The sequence below is a fragment of the Pseudopodoces humilis genome, chromosome 7, assembly GCF_049639895.1.
Source record: "Pseudopodoces humilis isolate 2021_Gansu_Grassland_sample_001 chromosome 7, ASM4963989v1, whole genome shotgun sequence".
NCBI classification, from domain to species: Eukaryota; Metazoa; Chordata; class Aves; order Passeriformes; family Paridae; genus Pseudopodoces; species Pseudopodoces humilis.
Genome location: NC_142206.1, coordinates 61,046,797 through 61,068,558, shown reverse-complemented (window position 1 = coordinate 61,068,558; position 21,762 = coordinate 61,046,797). Strand labels below are relative to the sequence as shown.

General features: G+C 50.7%; 1 protein-coding gene across 2 annotated transcripts in view; it reads left to right on the top strand.

The window, feature by feature from the left end:
- ATL1 (atlastin GTPase 1) overlaps positions 1 to 21,762 on the top strand; it is a 29,982-nt gene that overhangs the window by 5,358 nt on the left and 2,862 nt on the right. Inside the window, exons 2-13 of one of the 2 annotated variants that reach the window (XM_005528585.3) lie at positions 6,036 to 6,283; positions 7,119 to 7,253; positions 7,964 to 8,068; positions 8,277 to 8,327; positions 9,737 to 9,793; positions 12,902 to 12,994; positions 13,988 to 14,126; positions 15,359 to 15,486; positions 16,081 to 16,137; positions 16,731 to 16,802; positions 18,047 to 18,478; positions 19,953 to 19,967. In XM_005528585.3, coding sequence (XP_005528642.1) covers positions 6,036 to 6,283; positions 7,119 to 7,253; positions 7,964 to 8,068; positions 8,277 to 8,327; positions 9,737 to 9,793; positions 12,902 to 12,994; positions 13,988 to 14,126; positions 15,359 to 15,486; positions 16,081 to 16,137; positions 16,731 to 16,802; positions 18,047 to 18,478; positions 19,953 to 19,967 — 1,532 coding nt within the window. The remainder of the gene's footprint in view (positions 1 to 6,035; positions 6,284 to 7,118; positions 7,254 to 7,963; positions 8,069 to 8,276; positions 8,328 to 9,736; positions 9,794 to 12,901; positions 12,995 to 13,987; positions 14,127 to 15,358; positions 15,487 to 16,080; positions 16,138 to 16,730; positions 16,803 to 18,046; positions 18,479 to 19,952; positions 19,968 to 21,762) is intronic. The other variant, XM_088058269.1, reaches the window with a different exon arrangement.

Sequence of the window (21,762 nt, the reverse complement as noted above, 5' to 3'; positions counted from 1 at the left end):
CAGCTTGGGATCCCAAAGGGAGACTGCTAAGTGTTGCCTTTTACAGAATCACAAAGTCATTTAGGTTGGAAAAGACCTCTGAGATCATCAAGTCCAAAGTACCACCTTGTTAACCAGACCATGGCACTGAGTGCCACATCCAGTCTTTCCTTAAGTATTCCAGAGGTGGTGACTCCACCACATCCCTGAACAGCCCATTTCTATTTATCTGTCATTCTTGATTGTTGATTGACAGGGCTCCTTTTTTCACAACAGTTTTCTTCACCTGTCCTGATGCCCTGCAGCTCCAGGGATTGTCCTTGATCCGTCATTTCCACAGTTTAATAATCCCAGTAGAGGGAAGGAAGGTCTGTGAGATCAGCTGTGCCCTGGTGCAGGAGGGGCAAGTACACAGTACCAGGATAAGGGGGAATGGCTTCCCACTGCCAGAGGGCAGGATTAGATGGGATATTTGGAAAAAAATTCTTCCCTGTGAGGGTGGTAAGGCCCTGGCACAGATTGCCCAAAGAAACTGTGGCTGTCCCTGGATTCCTGGAAGTGTTCCAGGCTAGGTTGTAGGGGTTGGAGCACCCTGGGATAGTGGAAGGTGTTATTTGTGTAAGGGTTGAAACTAGATGGGCATTAAGATCCCTTCCAGCCCAAACCAGTCTGGGATTCTGTGACACAGCAAGGGGTGGTGACTCTGTGTGTGTGGTTAAACCTGGCTTGGGAGGATTTCTGACCTGCTGGCCTTCAGAGGGTGCGGTGCAGGCAGGACTGCAGAGCAGGGGTGGCTGTAAGACAGGGCTTTGCCCAGCCAGGCTTCACTGCTCCACCCTCTGGAAGGCCCAGGAGCATCTCTGTCTAGACACCTTCTGGCAGCCCATGCTGGGGGAATTTGCCAGCTCTCAGCTGGCCAGGCTCAGCTCTTGGGGTGCATCCTTTGTGCAGAACCAGGCTGGGTTATTGCTGGCCAACACCCTGCTCTGGCTCTCCAGTGCACATGACTGCTTTATTCCCCATTTTTCCCTGCATCAGGTGCTGAGCTCTGTGTCAGCCTGTCGTGGGGAGGAGGAGGAGAGGATTCCTGGTGCATGCTCGAAGCTGCCAGCCCCTCCCAGCCCTGCTGATCATCTCTGGCTGGCATGTGGCAGAGAGAGTTGAGCACAGCCACAGAGAGCAGAGCTTGTGTGCTAGCAGCAGCCAGGCTGAACGTGCCCAGTGCAGGGGAGGGAGGGCTGTGTTCCCCAGAGCTGTTGTGGAGGGCAGATAAGCTTTCCTGCAAGCTGCAGCTCTCTGGAGAGCATCCAGAGGGATGGAGGCTGACTGCAAGCTCTGTTCAGGGCTTGGCTCGTGGTGCTGTCGGTGGCGGTGTGATATGTTTGGGATGGAAACTCCAGAAAGGACCCACACAGATACAACTGCTGCTCAAACTGATCCCCTGAGAGCTGCTGATAAGCAGCCTGACACAACAGATACAGGATACTCTCTTCCAAGGCAGTAACAGCAAATTCAAGCTTCCTATCAAACCTCAATTTTCTCCCCTTGGTAGTTTGTTTTCCATGCAGTAACTTGGTTTGAATGCCATCAGAAAGGCAGCACTGCCTGACATTGGTGTTTTTGTGTGTGTGACATCTGAGCTGGGGTTGTTTTGCCTGGAGAAGTGAAAGCTCCAGGGAGACCTCACTGTGGCCTTCCAGTACTTGGAAGTGGATTATAAAAAAGGAAAGTGACTTTGTACATGGGCAGATAGTGATATGATGATGGGAAATGGATTTAAATTAAAAAAGGAGAGATGAGATTAGATAGGAGGAAAAAATCCTTCCCTGTGAGGATGGTAAGGCCCTGGTAAAGGTTGCCCAGAGAAGCTGTGGCTGCCCCTGGATCCCCGCAAGTGTCCAAGACCAGGCTGGATGGGGCTTGGAGCAGCCTGGGATAGTGGAAGGTGTCCCTGCCATGGCAGGGGGGTGAAATGAGATGATTTTTAAGGTCTCTTCTAACCCAAACTATTCTGGAATTGTGGTTTCAGCAGGGGAATTGGAGCCCAGGCTGCAGCCCCTGCTTTCCACAGGCAATGCTTGGATGGCTGAGACTCCTGGGATCCAAGAGAGCCTGTGAGCAGGGCTGGCAAATTGGCTTCCTCAGGCTCTGGTCAGGCAGTGTTTGCACAGATGATGGGACATGGCTGTGTTTCATTCTCTGGAATGAAATGTATTTATTGTGCAGGCTCACTTGAGGACAAGGCTGATTCCTTAGTGGGACTCTGAGAAGCAGTCAGCATTTCTGTGACCTGTTCTTCCATGGCTAAGGGAAAACAGGCTGCAGCAAGCACTCACCAAACATTGCATAATTAGTGGCACATAATTAACTCCTAGAGAAGAATAAATTAAGTAAATTACATTAGATGTGTCTGTCAGTCTACACACAGGCACAATGTGAAATATGCTGTGCCAATTTAATTAATTTATTCAAAAGCAAGTCTTAGACCAGTTAAAGAATTCTTTGCTTTTTTTATGCTGTCTGACAACCCAGTAAAACGCAAATCCTGCTCTCCTTCCCCTTCCCACTTGGAATCACCATATGGAAAAGAGACGTGGCTTCCACCCCGCTCCAGAGTCATGGGAATGAGCTGTTATGAAATGGGGAAAAGGAGCTGGATCCTGACAATTTCTGAATGAGCAGCTGGAGAATTGACGTAATTGCAGGGCGCCGGGAGAGAGCCGAGAGAAAGGAGGAGTCAGAACTCAGAAAAGGAGTGAAAACAAGAGTGTGTTTAGGAAAGCTGAGCTCTCCTTCCTTTCCTTTTTGGCTATATGAGTTTTTACCACTGCCAGGTACAGCTTCCTTCAAGGCAAATAACTCATTTATGGCCAGAAGGACCAGTTAAAATCACTGATTTCCAGTAGTGTGCAGCCATTTTATAAAATAATCCCTGGCTCTGCAATGTGGCAGATAATCTAATAAACAGAACCTGGAAGTTTCATCACATGGAAATATGAATATAAATATGAAAAAGACAGTTGTCTGCAGATGGCCTATGTGAAAGGAACAGAGATAGGGATGAAAATAGTTCAGAGACCTTCTTAATATAATCCCTCTTTCCTGCTGTCTCCAAGGAACTGAGAAATCAACATATCCTGCTCATTATGCTTTGTGTTGTTCAAACAGCCTGGTTTTCCTGGTGTTCAGGTGATGGAAACAAAGATATCCCCTAGGAGACCCTGGCCACTTCTGTGTCTGGAGACATTCTCCCAAAATCTGTAATATCTGCTTAAAAAAATGACTCTCCTTCAGATTCTGATGATTTGAAGGGATAAAATAATTCCTTCTCTGCACTGGTTGTTGATTCAGCTGCTGGAAAGAGCAGAGGGAGAAGAAGATGTGGAAGATCCCATCCAGGCACCAGGAGAGGAGATCCGGCACCAGGTGTCCCTGTGGGGTGGGGGTGGCAGGGGACTCTCCTCAGCCCCCTGTGCTGGGGTTTGGATCCTTGGCCAGGACTGGGAGATCCATTCAGTTCTCTGAGCCAGGAGCATCCAAGGATTTGTGCCCATCTTGGTACCCACTGCTAGTGCAGGATGAGTAAAAGCATAAATCATAAATGGAATCCTAGAATATTTTGGGTTGGAAGGGACCTTAAAGTTCATCCAGTTCCACCCCTGCCATGGCAGGGACACCTTCCACTGTCCCAGGCTGCTCCAAGCCCTGTCCAGCCTGGCCTTGGACACTTCCAGGGATCCAGGGGCAGCCACAGCTTCTCTGGGCACCCTGTGCCAGAGGCTCCCCACCCTCCCAGCCAGGAATTCCCAATTCCTAATCTCCCATCCATCCCTGCCCTCTGGCACTGGGAGCCATTCCCTGTGTCCTGTCTCTCCATCCCCTGTCCCCAGTCCCTCTCCAGCTCTCCTGGAGCCCCTTCAGGCCCTGCAAGGGGCTCTGAGCTCTCCCTGGATCCTTTTCCCCTCCAGGTGAACATTCCCAGCTCTCCCAGGCTGGCTCCAGAGCAGAGGAGCTCCAGCCAAAGAGCTGGTCCCACTTCCCTCTGTCTGTGTGCCTGGAGGTGGGATCTGTCTGGTCTGGGAAGGTGGCACAGCTGTTGCACCCTGATGGCTGAGTTAGAGTCACAAATACTTAAGTTTAATTTGATTTACAAATCTTTTCCTGCCCCCGCCATGGGTCACATCCTATCCAAGGATCTCTCCACTGTCCTTTCTGTGTAGCTGGAAGAAGAAAATAAAAATAGGACTTGGGTTAGCTGAGCAGGGCTTTGGGAAACACCACAAGAGGGGAGGTATTTCCTATCCTTTCTATGGCAGCTTGGCAGTGCCTAAGAAGAGCACACGAGCCTGTGGCCCTTTGGCACCTGGCTGTCCTTACCTGTTGGCAATTCCTCAGTGCTGGAAAAGGTGTTTGGTGTGTGCCTGCTCTCAGACACCTTCATTTGGCAATGTGTGCCTGGATCCTGACTCCATGGATTTGAAATGGGAAGGATTTTGTTGTTCTTTTTCCTGGAGGCCCCTAAGCAGTGACACAGGGCAGGGGCTTGAAAAGATTTTAGTGCTGCAGTCTGGTGGAGAATCTCACTTTTCACAGCATTTGGGACTTTTGTTTAGCTAAAAAACCTCCAAGCAATGGAAAGAAAAGATCTTTGTCTTTCAGCTGTGAGCAAAGAAAGCTCATAGTATATGTCCAAGAGCCACCAGAAATCCCCTGGCAACCAGGCTTAATGATCCTGGTACTTCCTTGTGGGATCTTAGGAAATCACAAAAGTGCTGCTGTTATTTAAAATATAGAGTTACTGCTGGAGGCTTCTTTATAGAGAGGCCTGGAATGGGCAAATCCTATTCCTCTTGATATTTATAACTTCTCTTTTAGCATGTGCACACACAGTCCTTGTGCTTTGAAACAGCTCAAAATTGGGTCCCCAAGGTCAGGGGCTGAAACAGACACTGAGGAGGTTTAGCTTGAGGCAAAATTTGGGAAAGTTACAGCCCGAGCCATCAATCTGGGAAGTTTTTGTTGGAATGTGGGGAACTTTCCATCTCATGCTCCTTTCCCTGCTGGCAAGGAGGTTTCACGTGGCTGTGGGTGAGCTGACTGGCACATCAATCACCTTAGGCATCTCTTCCCTGTGCTGGAAAGTTTGGAAAGACCAGGAAAGGAAAATTACTGGAGCCATCCTGCTCTTTGCAAATCCCAGGGCTGCAGGTCTTAAAATGCATCTGGGTCCTGTGAGAGCCTCCTGTGTGATCCCTCCACAGCCTGGGCAGCTGCTCCACAGGGAACTTTGCCATTTCCAATTGGGAAAGTGGGCAATGCTTGTGCTTTGTGTGTGTTTTCCTCCTGGGAGCAGAGAAGTGGCTTTTATCAGGATGAGCTTGTGTCTGCATGGCCTGATTCCTGCTGGGAATGTCCTGGGGGATGCTGATGATGAGGCTGATGGCAGGAACAGCAGATTGCACTTGGAGCATCAGCTCAGGCTGCAGATGGAGCAGGAATGTGTTGCTACAGGAACAGCAGTGGCACAGGATACACAAAGGCAGCATCCTTTGATAGAGACGTGAGATCCTTGGACACCTCAGCTGGAGAGCTGCTTCCATTTTTGAGCCAGCCTTGAGGAAAGGACCTGGTGGGGAGTGTCCAGAGGAGAGCAGATCCCTAGACAATGTGGTAGAAGGGATGATGAGAAGGCTTGGGCTTTGCTTTTCCAGCTGAGAAAGGGCTAAGGGAGGTTTTATGGCAGGCACTGTTTGTGTAGGAAGTCATGGGATCCGTTTTCCACGTAAAATCTAATGGATGTGTTTTGCCAAGGGAAATTCCATCAGGGAATGCTCTGCCTGTGTGGAGCATGGGGTCAGATGACCCTAAAGAAGCACAGAGTCTCCACTGGGATGTCTGAGGCCAGGTGCAGCAGCAGATCTGCTGTGGATGATGCCATTTTGGGATGGATATTTGAGTTTTGGGATCTCTTAGCACCCTGCCCAGCCCTGCTCTCCCTGACTCCTCACTGTGCAGAGGAAGGCACCAAACCCCTCTGGTTTTCCCTGTCCTCACAGGTAGTTTTGCAGACAAGACTTACGAGTGGAGCTCTGAGGAGGAGGAATCCGTCAGGAAGGCAGGGCCAGTGCAGGTGCTCATTGTCAAAGATGACCACTCCTTTGAGCTGGACGAGGCCGCCCTGAACCGCATCCTCCTCTCCGAGGCTGTCAGAGATAAGGAGGTCGTGGCTGTGTCCGTGGCTGGAGCTTTTAGGAAAGGAAAATCATTCCTGATGGACTTCATGCTGCGGTACATGTACAATAAGGTAAGGCTGCAGCTCGGGGGCCCTTCCCAGGGCCTGTTGTTCCCATGTTCTGCTCAGGGGTGAGCTGGGCAGGACTTGGTGCTTTAGGAATGCTCAAGCCTCTCATGAGTGTGGGCTTCACAAAATAGAGCAGATCCTTCCCCAGGCAGAAGTTTCTCGTGGACTCTTGACTTTGGAGCAGGAATGTTCACATAATGTTCACATCTGCTGCCCTGAATCACAGAATCATTTAGGCTGGAAAATCCCTCTAAGATCATTGAATCCAGCTGCCAACCCAGCATCACCTTATTCACCACTAAACCATATCCTCAGGTGTCATATCCGTGTTTTTTGAACACTTCCATGGACAGAGACTCCACCACTGTCCTGGGCAGCCTGTTCCAATGTGTGACCACCCTTCCAGTGAAAAAAATGTTCCTAATATCCAGCCCAAACTTTCCCTGGTGTAACTTCAGATTGTTTCCTCTTTTCCTGCTGCTTGTTCCCTGGGACTTGAGCCTGATTCCCACCTGGCTGCGCCCTCCTGTCAGGGACTTGTGCAGAGCCAGAAGGCCCCCCTGAGCCTCTTTTTCTCCAGGCTGAGCCCCTTCCCAGCTCCCTCAGCCTCTCCTGGTGCTCCAGATCCTCCCCCAGTTCCGTTCCCTACTCTGGACACACTCCAGCCCCTCCATGTCTTTGTTGTGAGGAACCCCAAACTCACCCCAGGATTTGAGGTGCCTTGACAGTGAAAGGAAATAAAAACCTCCCTTATGGGGTTCTTAACCTTTTACCCTTTATAACACCTCTGTTAACCTCTTACCTTTTTAACAGCAACTCCCTGTGTTTCTCCCTGCAGGAAGCAGTGGACTGGGTTGGGGATTACAACGAGCCTCTGACTGGTTTCTCCTGGAGGGGCGGCTCCGAGCGGGAGACGACCGGGATTCAGATATGGAGCGAGGTTTTCCTGGTGGACAAGCCCGATGGCACCAAGGTGTGTGTGTGTGTGTCTCTGCTGTCAGCTCATTTTCCTCTTCCAGCTTTTGAGACTCTCCTGCCTTGTCTTAGGTGGCTGGGCAAGTTTAGGGAAGGTTTTCAATACCATGTCTCTATTATTTTAACAGTGAGGTGATGTGCTGTCCAAGTATCCCTGATATGTTCCCTAAGTGTCCCTCAACTCTGGGCATCCCATCTGTACTATTCCCAGAAATCTTGAATCTCATGTCCTTGCAAACTGCTCCTCTTTCCTAGAGCAGAAGTTGCAGAGTGACTTCATTCAGTGTTGTCACAGTGGATTTGGAGCATCCTGCAAATTCAGCTGGAATATTTGTATTTATCTGCACTTCAATGCAGAGCATGGCACCCAAGTGACACTGAGTCATTCAGGGTGTGATTCCTAACGTTGGCTGAGTGTGTTTGGGTTTGGGAGGTGCAATTTGTGTTTGGTTTCTGGTGCAGACTCAGGCAGAGCCTCCTCTGCACTGACAGCAGATGTCTGAGGAGCAGAGCACTTCCCTCACAGAGCATTAATTTTGCTGGAGTCACCCTGCTGGCTGGGGATGAGCTTTTCCTTTGTCCCCCACCACTGAAGGGGCTGAGGCAGAAGCAGTGAGACCCCAGCACAATAATTCAGCTGACATTCCCCCCGTGGCACATGAGGGTGGCTTTGCCTGGCGGTGCTGACAGGAGCTTTGTGCCCCGCAGGTCGCGGTGCTGCTGATGGACACACAGGGCACCTTTGACAGCCAGTCCACCCTAAGGGACTCAGCCACCGTGTTTGCCCTCAGCACCATGATCAGCTCCATCCAGGTAAGAAACCTCTGGGCTGGAGGAGTTCAGTCCCCAACAGCTACAGAGCCTGTCAGGGCTTCCCTTCCTACCACTTGTACCAGCACCACCTGGGACCTTGCCCGTGTCCCCAGGGGGATGTTGTAGGCTTTAGCCACACCAACCATGTGTTAGCCCCAAGGACAGGCTGTTCTGAGTGATCTAAAGTTGGTTTTTTATTTAAATGCAGGTTTATAACTTGTCCCAGAATGTGCAGGAGGATGATCTGCAGCACTTGCAGGTAAGAGGGGTAATTAGGGGTAACCTAATTGTGGCTATTTACAAGGGCCTGGGGTGACAGGACCACGGGGAATGGCTTCCACTCCTGGAGGAGTTAGATGGAATATTGGGAAGGAATTTCTGCTTGTAAGGCCCTGGCATAGGTTTCCCAGAGAGGCTGTGGCTGTCTCATCCCTGGAAGTGTCCAAGGCCAGCTTGGATGAGGGCTGAAGCAACCTTGGATAGTGGAAGGTGTACCTGCCCATGGAACTGGATGAGATTTCAACCCAAACCATCCTGGGATTTTATTCTGTGGTTGTGAATTATCAGCCTGGATGTTGCCATCTGGTAGTGGCTCAGTACAGGTGACGCTCTAAGGGTGATTCCAGCCCTGGCAGTTGGAGACAAGCAGCTAATGGGATTTCTGTGGCACAGGTGTCCTGCCCATTTCCTGGAATTACCTCCTGCTTTCTCTTCTGTTCAGCTGATTGATTGATTAATTATGTAGGGTTTTCCAGGAGCTTAAGGAAAGGAAAGAAAAGCAAAAGTCCAGCTGAAAAATTCAGCATTTGAAGACTTCTGAATTATCTCAGTCCATAAATATTATTAACAATAACAGTTCTTTAACACTGAATTTATTCAGCGTAGCTCTGATGTTTCAGTTTGGATTTTAAGCCATGACTGTTTAACAAGTTGACCCACTTTTAGGCATCTGTGAAACACATTATTGTGCCTTCAGTTAGAAATTAGAGTGCAGAGAGACTGGAGAGTCTTCAAATCTTGCTGCTAGGCTGATTTTAGAGTCTTTGCACAGCAGGGGTTTGCAGGGAAAGTACTTATTTCTGAATTGATTTCCGCTCCTTCCTGGAGTGTTTAGAGGGAGCAGAGCTCCAGCAGCCCCCTGGAGCATGAGAAGTTTCTGGTTGGTATGAAACCAGCAGCAAGCAGCTGATCTGAGCCATTTTCCACAGATTTGGCAGCCAGAAGCTCCAGGCTGGGATCTCTCACATGAGAGCTCAGCAAGGATGATGGTTCCATAACAGCTCCCTGTGCCTCTGGGATGGGAGCTGGGAGCTCAGAGCCACTCTGTGTCCAACTCTGCCCGTGGTGCTGGTAGTCCCCGCTCATAAATATCCCTTACTGCTTCAGGGAATCACAGAATTCCCTCCAGGCACCCAGAGGGATCACGAAATCCAGCTCCTGGCCCTGCACAGACACCCCAACAGTCCCACCCTGGGCATCCCTGGCAGCGCTGCCCAAACGCTCCTGGAGCCTCGGGGCCGTTCCCATTCCCTGGGGAGCCTGGGCAGTGCCAGCACCTCTGGGGAAAGAACCATTCCTGATATCCAACCTGAGCCAGGGAACAGAGTCAGTGCTGGTGCCCCACAGTGCCTGCAGTGACAAACTCACTGTCCTGTTCTCTCCTTCCAGCTGTTCACCGAGTACGGCCGGCTGGCCATGGAGGAGACATTCCAGAAGCCTTTCCAGGTGAGTCCAAGGGTCCTGGCCAGCTCGTTTGTCCCGGAGCCCGTTGGCTTCACCACGAGGTGTCACTGCAGTTTGCAGCGTGGGAGGAGATGGGACTGCCTGGGACCGGCTCAGCTGCTCCGAGGAAGGGCTTTGTGCTTCCAGATACATCCAACATCCCTCTTCCTTTCCTTTCTCAACCCTGGCCATCCCAAGAGCTCTGCCCTGTCCTGGGCATGGAAAGCAGCTGGTTTTGCAGCAAGGAACTCCGCCCAATCTTTGCTCTGAGAGGTTTGAACTCACCTGCCCTGGGAATCCCTGCTCCTGGCAAAATGAAAGGATAAGGATTAGCAGAGCTGTGGGAAAACTCGGTGTGAGTGGGGTGTTAACTTCAAATAAGGGACATCTGTTCGTCCTTCTGCTCCCCAACCTGTGAAAAGCTGGTTAAAATAAAAAAGGATAGCATTGGGCATTCACAGTAGGTGAGGTTGGTTCCTGTTTTTAAAGGCACAGGAGTGTTTTGATTACGTTGGATGAAGGTTTGTGAACTTCCTAAAATAAAAACCAGCAAGAGTACAAAGCATCCTGTGAAAATCCAAAGAGTAATTGGGAATGAGTTGCAGGTATTTTACATTTTCTTTCCCACATAAAAAGAGAATTGTGCTGGAAGGACTAAGGGGTTTATAAGGTGTCTGTGGTCAGGAAGTGGAAATAAAATTAAAACTTAAAAAAATACAACAAGTGGAAAAATTGAGATTTTTAAGGTGTATTGGATTCTGCTGTGTGCTGGTGACTGATAGATGGTAAAACTACAAATATATATAGTAAAAATATATGACAGGCTAGAGCTTGAAGAACATTGTAAGGTGGTACAGCAAAAAGCCAGACATTAAATAAATATTCCTGCTCCTTATTTAAAAACTGTGGGGATAATGTAGCCAAATATTCCAGTGAAACTGAGATACTTCCTACTCCCATCAGTGAAAAGGAGGCTGTGAGGGGAAACTTAAACATGCTTAAATCATTAGAGCTGGATAATAGGCTCTGATTTTCCCAAACACTGTAATTGCTGTCAAGTCACAGTTTGTGGATGGTGATTCTTGTCAAACAATCCCATTATCTGTTTTTGAAAGACCAGGAGTTGGGTTGATAAAGGTAACTTTCACCATGATCCATCCCCTTCTGTCAGCCTTATCTCTCCAGGATGCTGATTAAAGGCAAATGAACTCAGCATTGTCTGGTTTAATCCATTGTTAATGGATTAAAAACTCATTAACTGATAGATGCCAGAGCACGCTGAACTAATTGTAACAGGGAATCATCATCCTTCAGAAGTGTTTCCTTGGGATCCCCCCAGGCTCTCTCTGATTCAATGTCATCTTCATTAATGATCAGGGGAAAATTATCAAACGATGCTGGAAACCCTTGTGGGTGTGACAAATGTGGCAGAAGGGTCAGTGGTGCTGTGGCCAGGTGAGAAATGATCTCCTGTCTGCATCCAGCGTGGGCTGGTGCCTGCAGAACATGTTTTTAAATCTGAGAGTGTTGATTAGAAAGCAGCAAAAGTGAGGGTGAGGAAGCCCTGGCAGAGTTTTCTCAGAGAAGCTGTGGCTTCCATCCCTGGAAGTGTCCAAGGCCAGGCTGGACAGGGCTTGGAGCAGCCTGGGACAGTGAAAGGAGTCCCTGCCATGGCAGGGGTGTAACTGGATGAACTTGAAGGTCCCTTCCAAACCAAACCATTCTGGGATCCTGGGATTCTCCAAGTGTGAATAAACTGCAGGGGAGGGAAGGGAAGGGAAGGGAAGGGAAGGGAAGGGAAGGGAAGGGAAGGGAAGGGAAGGGAAGGGAAGGGAAGGGAAGGGAAGGGAAGGGAAGGGAAGGGAAGGGAAGGGAAGGGAAGGGAAGGGAAGGGAAGGGAAGGGAAGGGAAGGGAAGGCTTTCCCCTTTGTCTCCCTCCTCATTTCCCTTTGTCTCCCTCCTCTCCTTACTCTGAGGAGCCCTCACCAGAGGCTGGCCCTGAATGTGGGGCCTTCACAAAGGCAATGGTAAACACAGCCTGTCTGGAACAACAGTTTTACTTGAGGAAAAAAAGAATAATTCCTAATTCAAGGCATGCATAATATGTTTGTGGAAAAAGTCCTAAACATGGACATGTCTCTTAAGCATCTCGTGGTGTTTGAGAACAGCATGTCCTGAACCAGCTCACTGAGTGCAGTCACTCTGGCTTCTCCTGCAATTCAAAAAGGCCAACTCACTGTTCTCTCCTCTTTTTTTTTAACTTTTTCTGATGTTTTATGGAAGAGAAATAGCAGGAATATTTCCCCTCCCTCCATTAGATTTTTTTGTTCTAAGCATAGATGAATTTTAGGGAAATTCCAATGAAATGGGTTCCACTTGCTGACTTGCTTATCTGTGTGCATGAGAGGAACCCTGGCACCTCTGCCAGACCCTCCTGGGCTTTGGCATTCAGGACTTCCCCCTCCAAACCCTTTATTTCCTACATGGGATGTTGGTCCCTTGTACAGATGAGGCAGTGGAGACCTGATTTTTTTCTAAAAACTTATTTTTTTTTTTAATATTCAAAGTTGACCGTTCTGGTATTTATTTATTTACTGCCCAGGAACTTTGAATGCCTCAATAAAGATTACAAAAGCCAATGATTTCTTATTCACCCTCATTCCTCTGCATCTGCTTCTCATGAAAAGTCTGTCTGGAAGGCTGCCCAGTGAAAAAGGCTGAAAGAATGAGCCTGTAGAATTCCCATAGGATGGAACTAAATGTGGCTGGAATTAGGGAGCTTTGCTGCCTTTTGTCCTGGTTAGCAACAATCCCTTTTCTTGGGCAGTTTAGCTGATTGATGTTGTTCTCCCAGCCAGGGACTCAAACTGGTGCAGTATTTTGGGGGGTTCTCCCCCTTTTTCTTGTGGGGCAGTGGAGTGGTGTCAGTCCCTGCACACAGGGACCTCTTATTTCCACCAGGAAAGGTGGGAGATGCTGCTGGAGCTGGGAAAAGGCTCGGGGCCAGGTTTTGGCGTGGTTTGAAATGAGGGTGAGGGTGCAGAGGGTGCTCAGCCACTGCTGTGGGCTCAGAGCAGCAGCTCACTGACCCCACTGTTGTGTTTTTTCCAGTCCCTTATATTCCTTGTTCGTGACTGGAGCTTCCCTTATGAATTTTCCTATGGATCTGATGGTGGTGCAAGATTTTTGGAGAAGAGGCTGAAGGTATGTTTTGCCTGCTCTTGTTTCTGGAGCAACCTTGGATAGTGGAAATGTCCTTGCCCATGGCAGGGGGTGGAACTGGATGAGCTTTAAGGTCCTTTCCCACCCAATCCACTCTGTGATTCCATGATTTTCCTGTTCAGATGGGTGGCATCAGCACTGGATGTCAGGTGTGAGCTGCAGTGCTGGCTGTGGTCACAGTCAGTGCCTTAAAATCACAGAGGAGGAATTTGGAGAGGGTGAAATTTCCTTGCATGCTCAGGCTTCTGGAACTCTCTGGGAGAGTGGACAGCAGTGGGAGTCAGCAAATTCCCAAGAGACTGGGAATGATGCTTTGGTAATTAGGGAGTTGTACAGTAAAAATGATGGGTAAGGGCTGCTTGGGATCAGTCAGGAAATGCATGGGTGATCTGGTAGTGGAGAGACCTAATTAAATGTGAGACAAGGAAGGCCCTAGTGGGAAATCCCAAATGTTTTTGTATTCTGGTCATCCATGGAAATGTGCATTTTCCAAACGGTAATAACATGCTCCAGGGCATGTGGTCAGAGATAATCCAGTTCCTTCTCCTTGTCCTCCTGCCTGTGGAATCTCCTGTGTTCCTTTCATCCACAGTGTGGAGTATCCTGTGCTCCTGCCAGCTTTATCCCATATTCCAGTCAGAAGGAAACTCTGACCCCAAACTGTGGGAAGTAGATGGGCAGCACTGAGCTCTTCTCTCTGGTGACCACTGCCAGTACCTGAGGGAATGGCTGGAGCTGTGCCAGGAGAGGTTCAGGTTGGATTTCAGGGAAAGGTTCTGCCCCCAGAGGGTGCTGGCACTCCCCAGGGAATGGTGACATTCCCAAGGCTCCAGAGCTCCAGGAGCATTTGGACACTTCTCCCAGGGATGGCCAGGCTGGGATTGTTGGGGGGTCTGTGCAGGGCCTGGAGCTGCCCTGGATGATCCCTGTGGGCATTTCCAGCTCAGGGAATTCTGTGATTCATTGTCTCCACAGGTGTCAGGCAATCAGCACGAAGAGCTGCAGAATGTCAGGAAGCACATCCATTCCTGCTTCACCAAAATCTCCTGCTTCCTCTTACCTCACCCCGGCCTCAAAGTCGCCACCAACCCCAATTTCGATGGAAAACTGAAAGGTACAAAGGCAAAGCTCTGGTTTCTACTCTGATTCCTTAGAAGCCCTGGCAGACTGTCCTGCTTGTTCCTGAAACCCCCATAAGTATTTTCCATGAAAAAACTTCTGGGACAGGAGTTGGATCCTCCTCCCAGTGACGTTCACACCCCCATCTGCTGCTTCCCAGTGCAGCAGACAGACGTGGAGGGGGAGAAGGTGTGGGAGGCTGACGAGGCCTGAGAGCTGCTGGCAGTACCCAGGACATTGATAGGAAAACTGGGAAGGGCAGGGATGAGACTGGATGTTTATGGATGTGGTGTGAAGTTAAATTCCTGTGCCTCACCTGCACAGGCAGAGCCTGGTTGCTGCAAGGCTGGTTCCACAAGCTCTCAGAACGTTATTTCACTTTGAAAAGCTTTCCAGGGAATATTTAATCTGCCTGATTTATCTGATCCGTGGTTTCCCTACAGGGCAGGCTTGGTTCAGCAGGTTAAAAAGGAGAAGAGAGCTGTGGTGAGATTCTCCACCCCAAACGGAGCCACGTGCTGGGGATATTTTTAGGTGTTTGTTGTGACCTCCTCGCCAGTGTGGCTGGTTCCAGGCTGCTGCAATCTTAGCAATAAAGTGGACCATTAGCTACTTAAAATAAATTAGCAAGCGAAGATGTGAATTTTTCCCTGGTTTTGTCTGGCTCAGACTTGCTCTCCTGGCAAACTCCACGCTAAGCAGGAGGGACAGGGAGGGAGATGTGCTGGTGGAAACTGAGCTGATCCCTGGAGCTCCCCCTTAATCCCAGGTGCTGAGGAGTATGGAACAAGTGCTGTGTGCAGACAGGAGCTGTCAGCAGCTTCTTGACACAATTTTCACAATTATCTTGTTGCCTCAGAGCTGTACTCAGCTTTTTGTGCTCTGATGGAAGAAATGTGAGGGATCTTCCCTGCTCTCTGTTACCTTCCAAATTCCTGGCTGTTGCATTGGTTTTCTTCTGCCTTCAGTGCCATACAGATTAATTTAATGGAAGCACCAGAAATCCCATCCTGTGCATCCCTGAGAGTTTTGTCCAAATCCTCCTGGAGCTCTGGGCAGCTTTGGGGCCGTGCCCATTCCCTGTGGAGCCTGTTCCTTCCACCCTCTGGGGGAAGAACCTTCCATGGCAGGGGATTGGAACATGATGGTCTTTAATGTCCCTTCCAACCCAAACTATTCTGGGACTCTCTGATGCCTCTTTTTTCTTTTTATTTTTTTTTTTTCCAGAAATAGACGATGAATTCATCAAGAACTTAAAGATTTTGATTCCTTGGCTTCTTAGTCCCGAGAACCTGGATGTTAAGGAGATCAATGGAAACCATATCACCTGTCGAGGCCTTGTGGAGTATTTTAAGGTGTTTATTTCAGAGAAAGTGGATTTATTCCTCTGTGGAATTTTGCTGTAGCTAAAGGGGAAAGCAGCAGCAGCAGGCAGGGCAGCACTGACAGTCCTGACTCGCTGCAGCAGAGGTCAAACACCTCATGGTCGTGTATTTGACCACACAGCGAGCCCAAAAAATGGGAGGAGCTGTTTTTCTTCCCTGAAAAATGGAGGGCTAGAGGGGGATAAGCTGAGGGCTCTGTTCCAATTGCCTTTGGAAAAAGCTTATTTTTGTTGTCATGGCTACTGGGACATTTCCTTGCGAGACATTGGTGAGTAATTCTCCCCACCTACTCTTCAGGGCTACCTTGGCTCCTTCTCCTCCAGGGAAAGGCCAGAGGTAGGTGCAGATCCTTTGGGAGGGATACTGGGAGTGAGTGGAGGAGGGAGAGCCTCCAGTGACTGACCCAGGCCACCCAAGGAGTGGCATTTTCTGACCAAAGCCATCTTGTGCTGGAGCATCCTTCTCTTCCTGCTTCTAAACCCTGTCTGGAGCTGGGTGGGGGTGGTTGGTGTTGCTCCTGTGTGCTGCATTCCACACAATTCCCTTTTCCCTGCTCTTTTCCAGGCATACATAAAGATCTACCAAGGGGAGGAGTTGCCACACCCCAAATCGATGCTGCAGGTATGTGTGAGGGGGAGCTGTGGGAATTCCTGCACTGGAATTGCCATTAATTCCCAGGAATTGTGCAGCACAGTGGGTCTGCTGGGACTTTATTCCAAATGCCTCAGTGAAAGCACCCAAGGGGAAGAGCTTGGCATCACGAGGCTGCCATGGCTGAGGAATCACACCTGGGATGGAGTGTGGGGAATTGCTGGCTGCACACAGCAGCAGCCAGCTCAGCTGGAATGATTCCCTGCAGGTGAATGACATCCTTGGGGCCACACAGGGAGGTGACACATGGGAGAAGTGGCTGCTGGAGCCAGCCTTGCTGGGGGTGGCAGCTGGAGCTGTTTACTTGTGGCTGAGCCTTTTATCTCTTTCCTTGCTGGTTCCCACAGCTGAAGCCAAAGTTTTCATAGCTCTGGCTTGGAGGGAAGGAATCCTCTCTTCATGCAGGCTCTTCGATGTGTAAATATGGGATGAGCTTTTTTGGGATCATCTGGAGGCTGGGAGAGCCCCTGGGCTAATTCTGGGTGCCACATGCATGTCCTGCACTTGCACAGCTTAACCCTGTCCTTCTGCACCTAAATTTTGTGTCCCTTTTGCCCTCACAGGCCACAGCAGAAGCCAACAATTTAGCAGCAGTTGCCACTGCCAAAGACACCTACAGCAAGAGGATGGAGGAGGTGGGTGCTGCTGAGTGTGTCCCTTTCTATCCCTTCCTGTCCCTTCTTGTCTCCTGGCTCTCCTGTCATAGATTCATGGAATTCCAGAATGGTTTGGGTTGGAAAGGAGTTTAAAGCTCATCCAGTCCCACTCCAGCCATGGCAGGGACACCTTCCACTATCCCACGTTGCTCCAAGCCCTGTCCAGCCTGGCCTTGGGCACTCCCAGGGATCCAGGGGCAGCCACAGCTTCTCTGGGCACCCTGTGCCAGGGCCTCACCTCCCTCCCAGCCAGGAATTCCTTCCCAAACCATAACCCCTAATCCCTAACCCTAATTTCAGATTTCCCTGTGTTAGGAGTGATGTTTCAGGAGTGATTTCCTTGTGTCAGGAGGGATTTCCCTGTGTCTGCAGTGACATTTCAGGAGTGGATTCACCATGTCAACAGTGACATTTCAGGGGTGATTGCCCTGTGTCAGGAGTGACATTCTAGGGATGACTTCCCTGTGTCAGCAGTGATTTCCCTGTGTCAGCAGTGCCATTCCAGGGATGATTTCCCTGTCTTAAGGGTGACATGACAGGGCTGATTTCCCCATGTTAGGGCTGATTTCCCTGTCTCAGCAGTGCCATTCCAGGGCTGATTTCCCTGTCTCAACAGTGATTTCCCCATTCCAGGGCTGATTTCCATTCCAGGGCTGATTTCCCTGTCTCAGCAGTGCCATTCCAGGGCTGATTTCCCTGTCTCAACAGTGATTTCCCCATTCCAGGGCTGATTTCCCTGTCTCAACAGTGATTTCCCCATTCCAGGGCTGATTTCCCCATCTCAGCAGTGATTTCCCTGTCTCAGCAGTGCCATTCCAGGGCTGATTTCCCTGTCTCAACAGTGATTTCCCCATTCCAGGGCTGATTTCCCCATCTCAGCAGTGATTTCCCTGTCTCAGCAGTGCCATTCCAGGGCTGATTTCCCCATCTCAGCAGTGATTTCCCTGTCTCAGCAGTGCCATTCCAGGGCTGATTTCCCCATCTCAGCAGTGATTTCCCTGTCTCAGCAGTGCCATTCCAGGGCTGATTTCCCTGTCTCAACAGTGATTTCCCCATTCCAGGGCTGATTTCCCTGTCTCAACAGTGATTTCCCCATTCCAGGGCTGATTTCCCTGTCTCAACAGTGATTTCCCCATTCCAGGGCTGATTTCCCCATCTCAGCAGTGATTTCCCTGTCTCAGCAGTGCCATTCCAGCAGCTCTCTCCCCCTGTTCCCCACCCAGGTGTGTGGAGGTGACAAACCCTTCCTGGCTCCCAGCGACCTGCAGACCAAACACGCGGAGCTGAAGGAAGAGGCCGTGCGGCTTTTCCGCGGCGTCAAGAAGATGGGAGGGGAGGAGTTCAGCCGCCGCTACCTGCAGCAGCTGGAGGCTGAAATCGACGAGCTCTACATCCAGTACATCAAACACAACGACAGCAAGAACATCTTCCACGCTGCCCGCACCCCGGCCACGCTCTTCGTCGTCATCTTCATCACCTACGTCCTGGCCGGCGTCACCGGCTTCATTGGCTTGGACATCATAGCCAGCCTGTGCAACATGATTCTGGGCTTGACACTTATCACACTCTGTACCTGGGCTTATATCAGATACTCTGGGGAGTACAGAGAGCTGGGAGCTGTAATAGATCAAGTGGCTGCAGCCTTGTGGGATCAGGTAGGATAAAGAGCTTTTGATTTTAAACCGGTGCATGAAAAGCAACCTTCCTGCACCCCACTGGGTTTTGTTTAAGTGTTGAGTTTTCCTGGGGATTTTCCTCCCCACTTTGAGATGGTTTTGGTTTTTAGGGTTGTTAGATCTGGTTCTTTGTGCTGTGATCAGTGCAGGGATGCCTTTTCAGTTTTAATTGAAGTTTTAATCCATTCCTTAGACCTTCCAGATGGGAGAGGAGGGGCAGAGGAATTGTTTGTGGATGAGTTTGTGGAGTTTGTTGTAAGGTGAGCAAGGCTGGAGCTGTGTCTCTGAGCCTCCAGTTCCTGTCCAGTGTGGAAAACAAGCTGTGTAGATCTGAGAAAAATCCCAGTGAGCTCTTTTGTTCTGCCTTTTTCTTTCCTTCTTGTGGTTGTGTGGAGCCTTGTGGGAATGCCAGGGATCCCCTGGGGAGGATCCTGTGCTTGGTTGTGCACGGCTGTGGCTGTTCAGGAGGAGCTGCCATCGCTCTCCCCTGCTTCAGGGCAGGGATTTTGGCTCTCCCAGATCTTGGCTCTGCCTCTTTTGGCACCAGCCCCTGATTTCCCACTGCAGAAAAGGGAACAGCCTCCACAGACTCCCCCAGACCCCTGCACCCCCTCCAGGGGTACAATCCATGTGTCCAGAGAGCCAAAAGTGCCCTCCTGCTCTTCCCACAGCAGAGCTGCACGAGCTCATCCCTCAGGAGCCATCCCAGCTCTGATTTCTGGCAGGAAGGGCCCTTCTCCTTCCCTGTTCTTCCTCCACCAGTGAGGTTTTCATGGAGAACAAGGACATTTCCCTGCTTCCCTGTGCTGCTGCAGCTGCCCATGCAGCCCTGGGGGAAATAAAGGCAGCATTTGCTGATGTTGCCTCATTGCAGAGCTGGGCAGTGGTGCTGCTCAGCAGAGCAGTGTTCCCGGGGGATTCAGCCTGGCTGCCCTGTCCCCAGCACCTGAACATCCCCAGTAAAGCCCCTGCAGTGGCTCAGTTTGCCCAGGGACACTCCCCAGGAGCCTTTGGGATGTGCTGGGATATTTAAACCCATCCCAGTGCAGGAAGCAGCGGGAGTTCAGCAAGGGCAGGACACGGGCAGCAGGAAGCCAGAGGTGCTGCCCACTTGCAACATCTCCAGCTGGGGCAAAATAAAGAGGGTAAAGTGCTTGGAGCTGTTCCTGGCTTCCCCAGGCCCCCGTGGCTTTCCAAGCAGAGGGAAAGTTCTCCCAGGAAGGATTTGTGGCAGAGGGGAGGGGCTGGGCTGGGTGACTCTGCCAGCGGCTCTGTCCCATGGGACTGGGACCTGGTGCAGGAGGGATGGACAGAGCAGGGAGGGGCTCCAAGAGGGGACCAGTTTGGGATGAGCCCTGCTGGGAACACCCCAGGGATGAGCTCCCATGGACACTGAGATACACAGAGCTGTTTCTTTCTCTTTCTGTCTCCCCTTTCCCAATGCCTCTCCCAGGGAAGCACGAATGAGGTAAGTGCCTCTTGTTCTCCGCATGCTGCCGGGGCCAGCGGGGCCCTGGGCTCCTGGGAAAGCTTTTTGGCCCCAAAAGCACCTTTGGGCTGGTGGAGGATGGGAGTCACGAGGGCTCTGGGCAGCAGCTCCTGGCCTGGCTGGCTCTGGCTGTTCCCTGGGATCCAGATGCCTGGAGAAGGGTGTGGATGTGGGCACTGCTGGGAGCCAAGTGGGAGAGAGATTTGGGTGGGGAATGTCAGGATACAATGGGAATTTTCATCTTACTCCCATCAGTTCTGTTTGGGGATTCTCCTGTTGTGCCAGGAGGTCAAACCCAAAGCCCAGATTGTTTTGGAGCTGTTCAGGGACAGCTGAGGAGTCTCCATGCCTGGCCAGGCCTCTCCGTGCTGCTGGAATTGCTGAACGTGGTTTTTTGGGGGAAAACCACCCCATATGGGATTAAGCTGAATGCAGAGCCCAGGAGGCAGAGTTCACCCCCCAGCATCTCCCTGGGCAGCACATGGAACACAATCCTGCTCTCCCAGCTTGGCAGGGGAGCTGCTCTGAGGGAAAAATGCACCCTGTACTGACCTTCCAGGAGCAGGAAAACCTGGATGAGAGAGGGAGATTCTGCCCCTCTGCCCCAGCCAGGTGAGATCCCACCTGCAGAGCTGCCTCCAGCCCTGGAGTCCAGCATCAGGAGCATGTGGAGCTGCTGGAACAAATCCAGAGGAGGCCACAGAGCTGTTCCGAGGGCTGGAGCTCCTCTGCTCTGGAGCCAGCCTGGGAGAGCTGGGAATGTTCATTTATTTATTACATGGAGAAGGGAAGGATCCAGGGAAACCTCAGAGCCCCTTGCAGGGCCTGAAGGGGCTCCAGGAGAGCTGGAGAGGGGACAAGGGATGGAGGGACAGGACCCAGGGAATGGCTCCCAGTGCCAGAGGGCAGGGATGGATGGGAGATTGGGAATTGGGAATTCCTGGCTGGGAGGGTGGGGAGCCTCTGGCACAGGGTACCCAGAGCAGCTGTGGCTGCCCCTGGATCCCTGGAAGTGTCCAAGGCCAGGCTGGACAGGGCTTGGAGCACTCTGGGACAGTGGAATCTCCCCTGCTTACTCCAGGGGGATTGGAACTAGATGATCTTTAGGGGTCCCTTCCAACCCAATCCATTCTGGGATTCTGATTTAGGATCACAGCCAGAGCAGCTCTTTGTGTGCTCCCTGTGCTCCTCCTGCTCAGCACTGCAGGATCCCAGTGGGAGCTCCTGGAATGTTCCTTGGGCAAAGCCTCACCAGGATCTGACTAAACCAAAAAAAGGACAAATTTCCTGCACATGGACATTATTTATTCCAGCTTTGTGTCCAAGCCTGGCCCAAACATTTCCATGTTTTCCTGTGTCACCAAAGCCCACCAGCTCCAGCTGGCAGTGCCAGCTCTGAGTTCTGTGGGGAGTTCCTTCAGAAGAAATTCCAAGCTGTTAAAAACCATCCCTCATCCCTCATCCCTCATCCCTCATCCCTCTCCTCTCCCTGCCCAGCAGCCAGGGCAGCCCTTTGGTACCTCAGGGATACCAAGAGGCAGAACACAGGATTTGCTGTGGATGAGGTGTTGAACAAAGCCTGTCAGGTAAAAATCGGTGCTGTGGGACTGGTTTGGCATCACAAAACCCCCTAAAACAGCACAAAACGCTGCAAGGTCGCCTAGGTGGGGCTTGAAGGTGAATTTTGGTGTTCCCAAACAATCCCAAAACAACACTTTTGCTCCCAAAAGCTCGTTTGGAATGTGATCAGCATCCTGTTGGACACCTCTGGAGG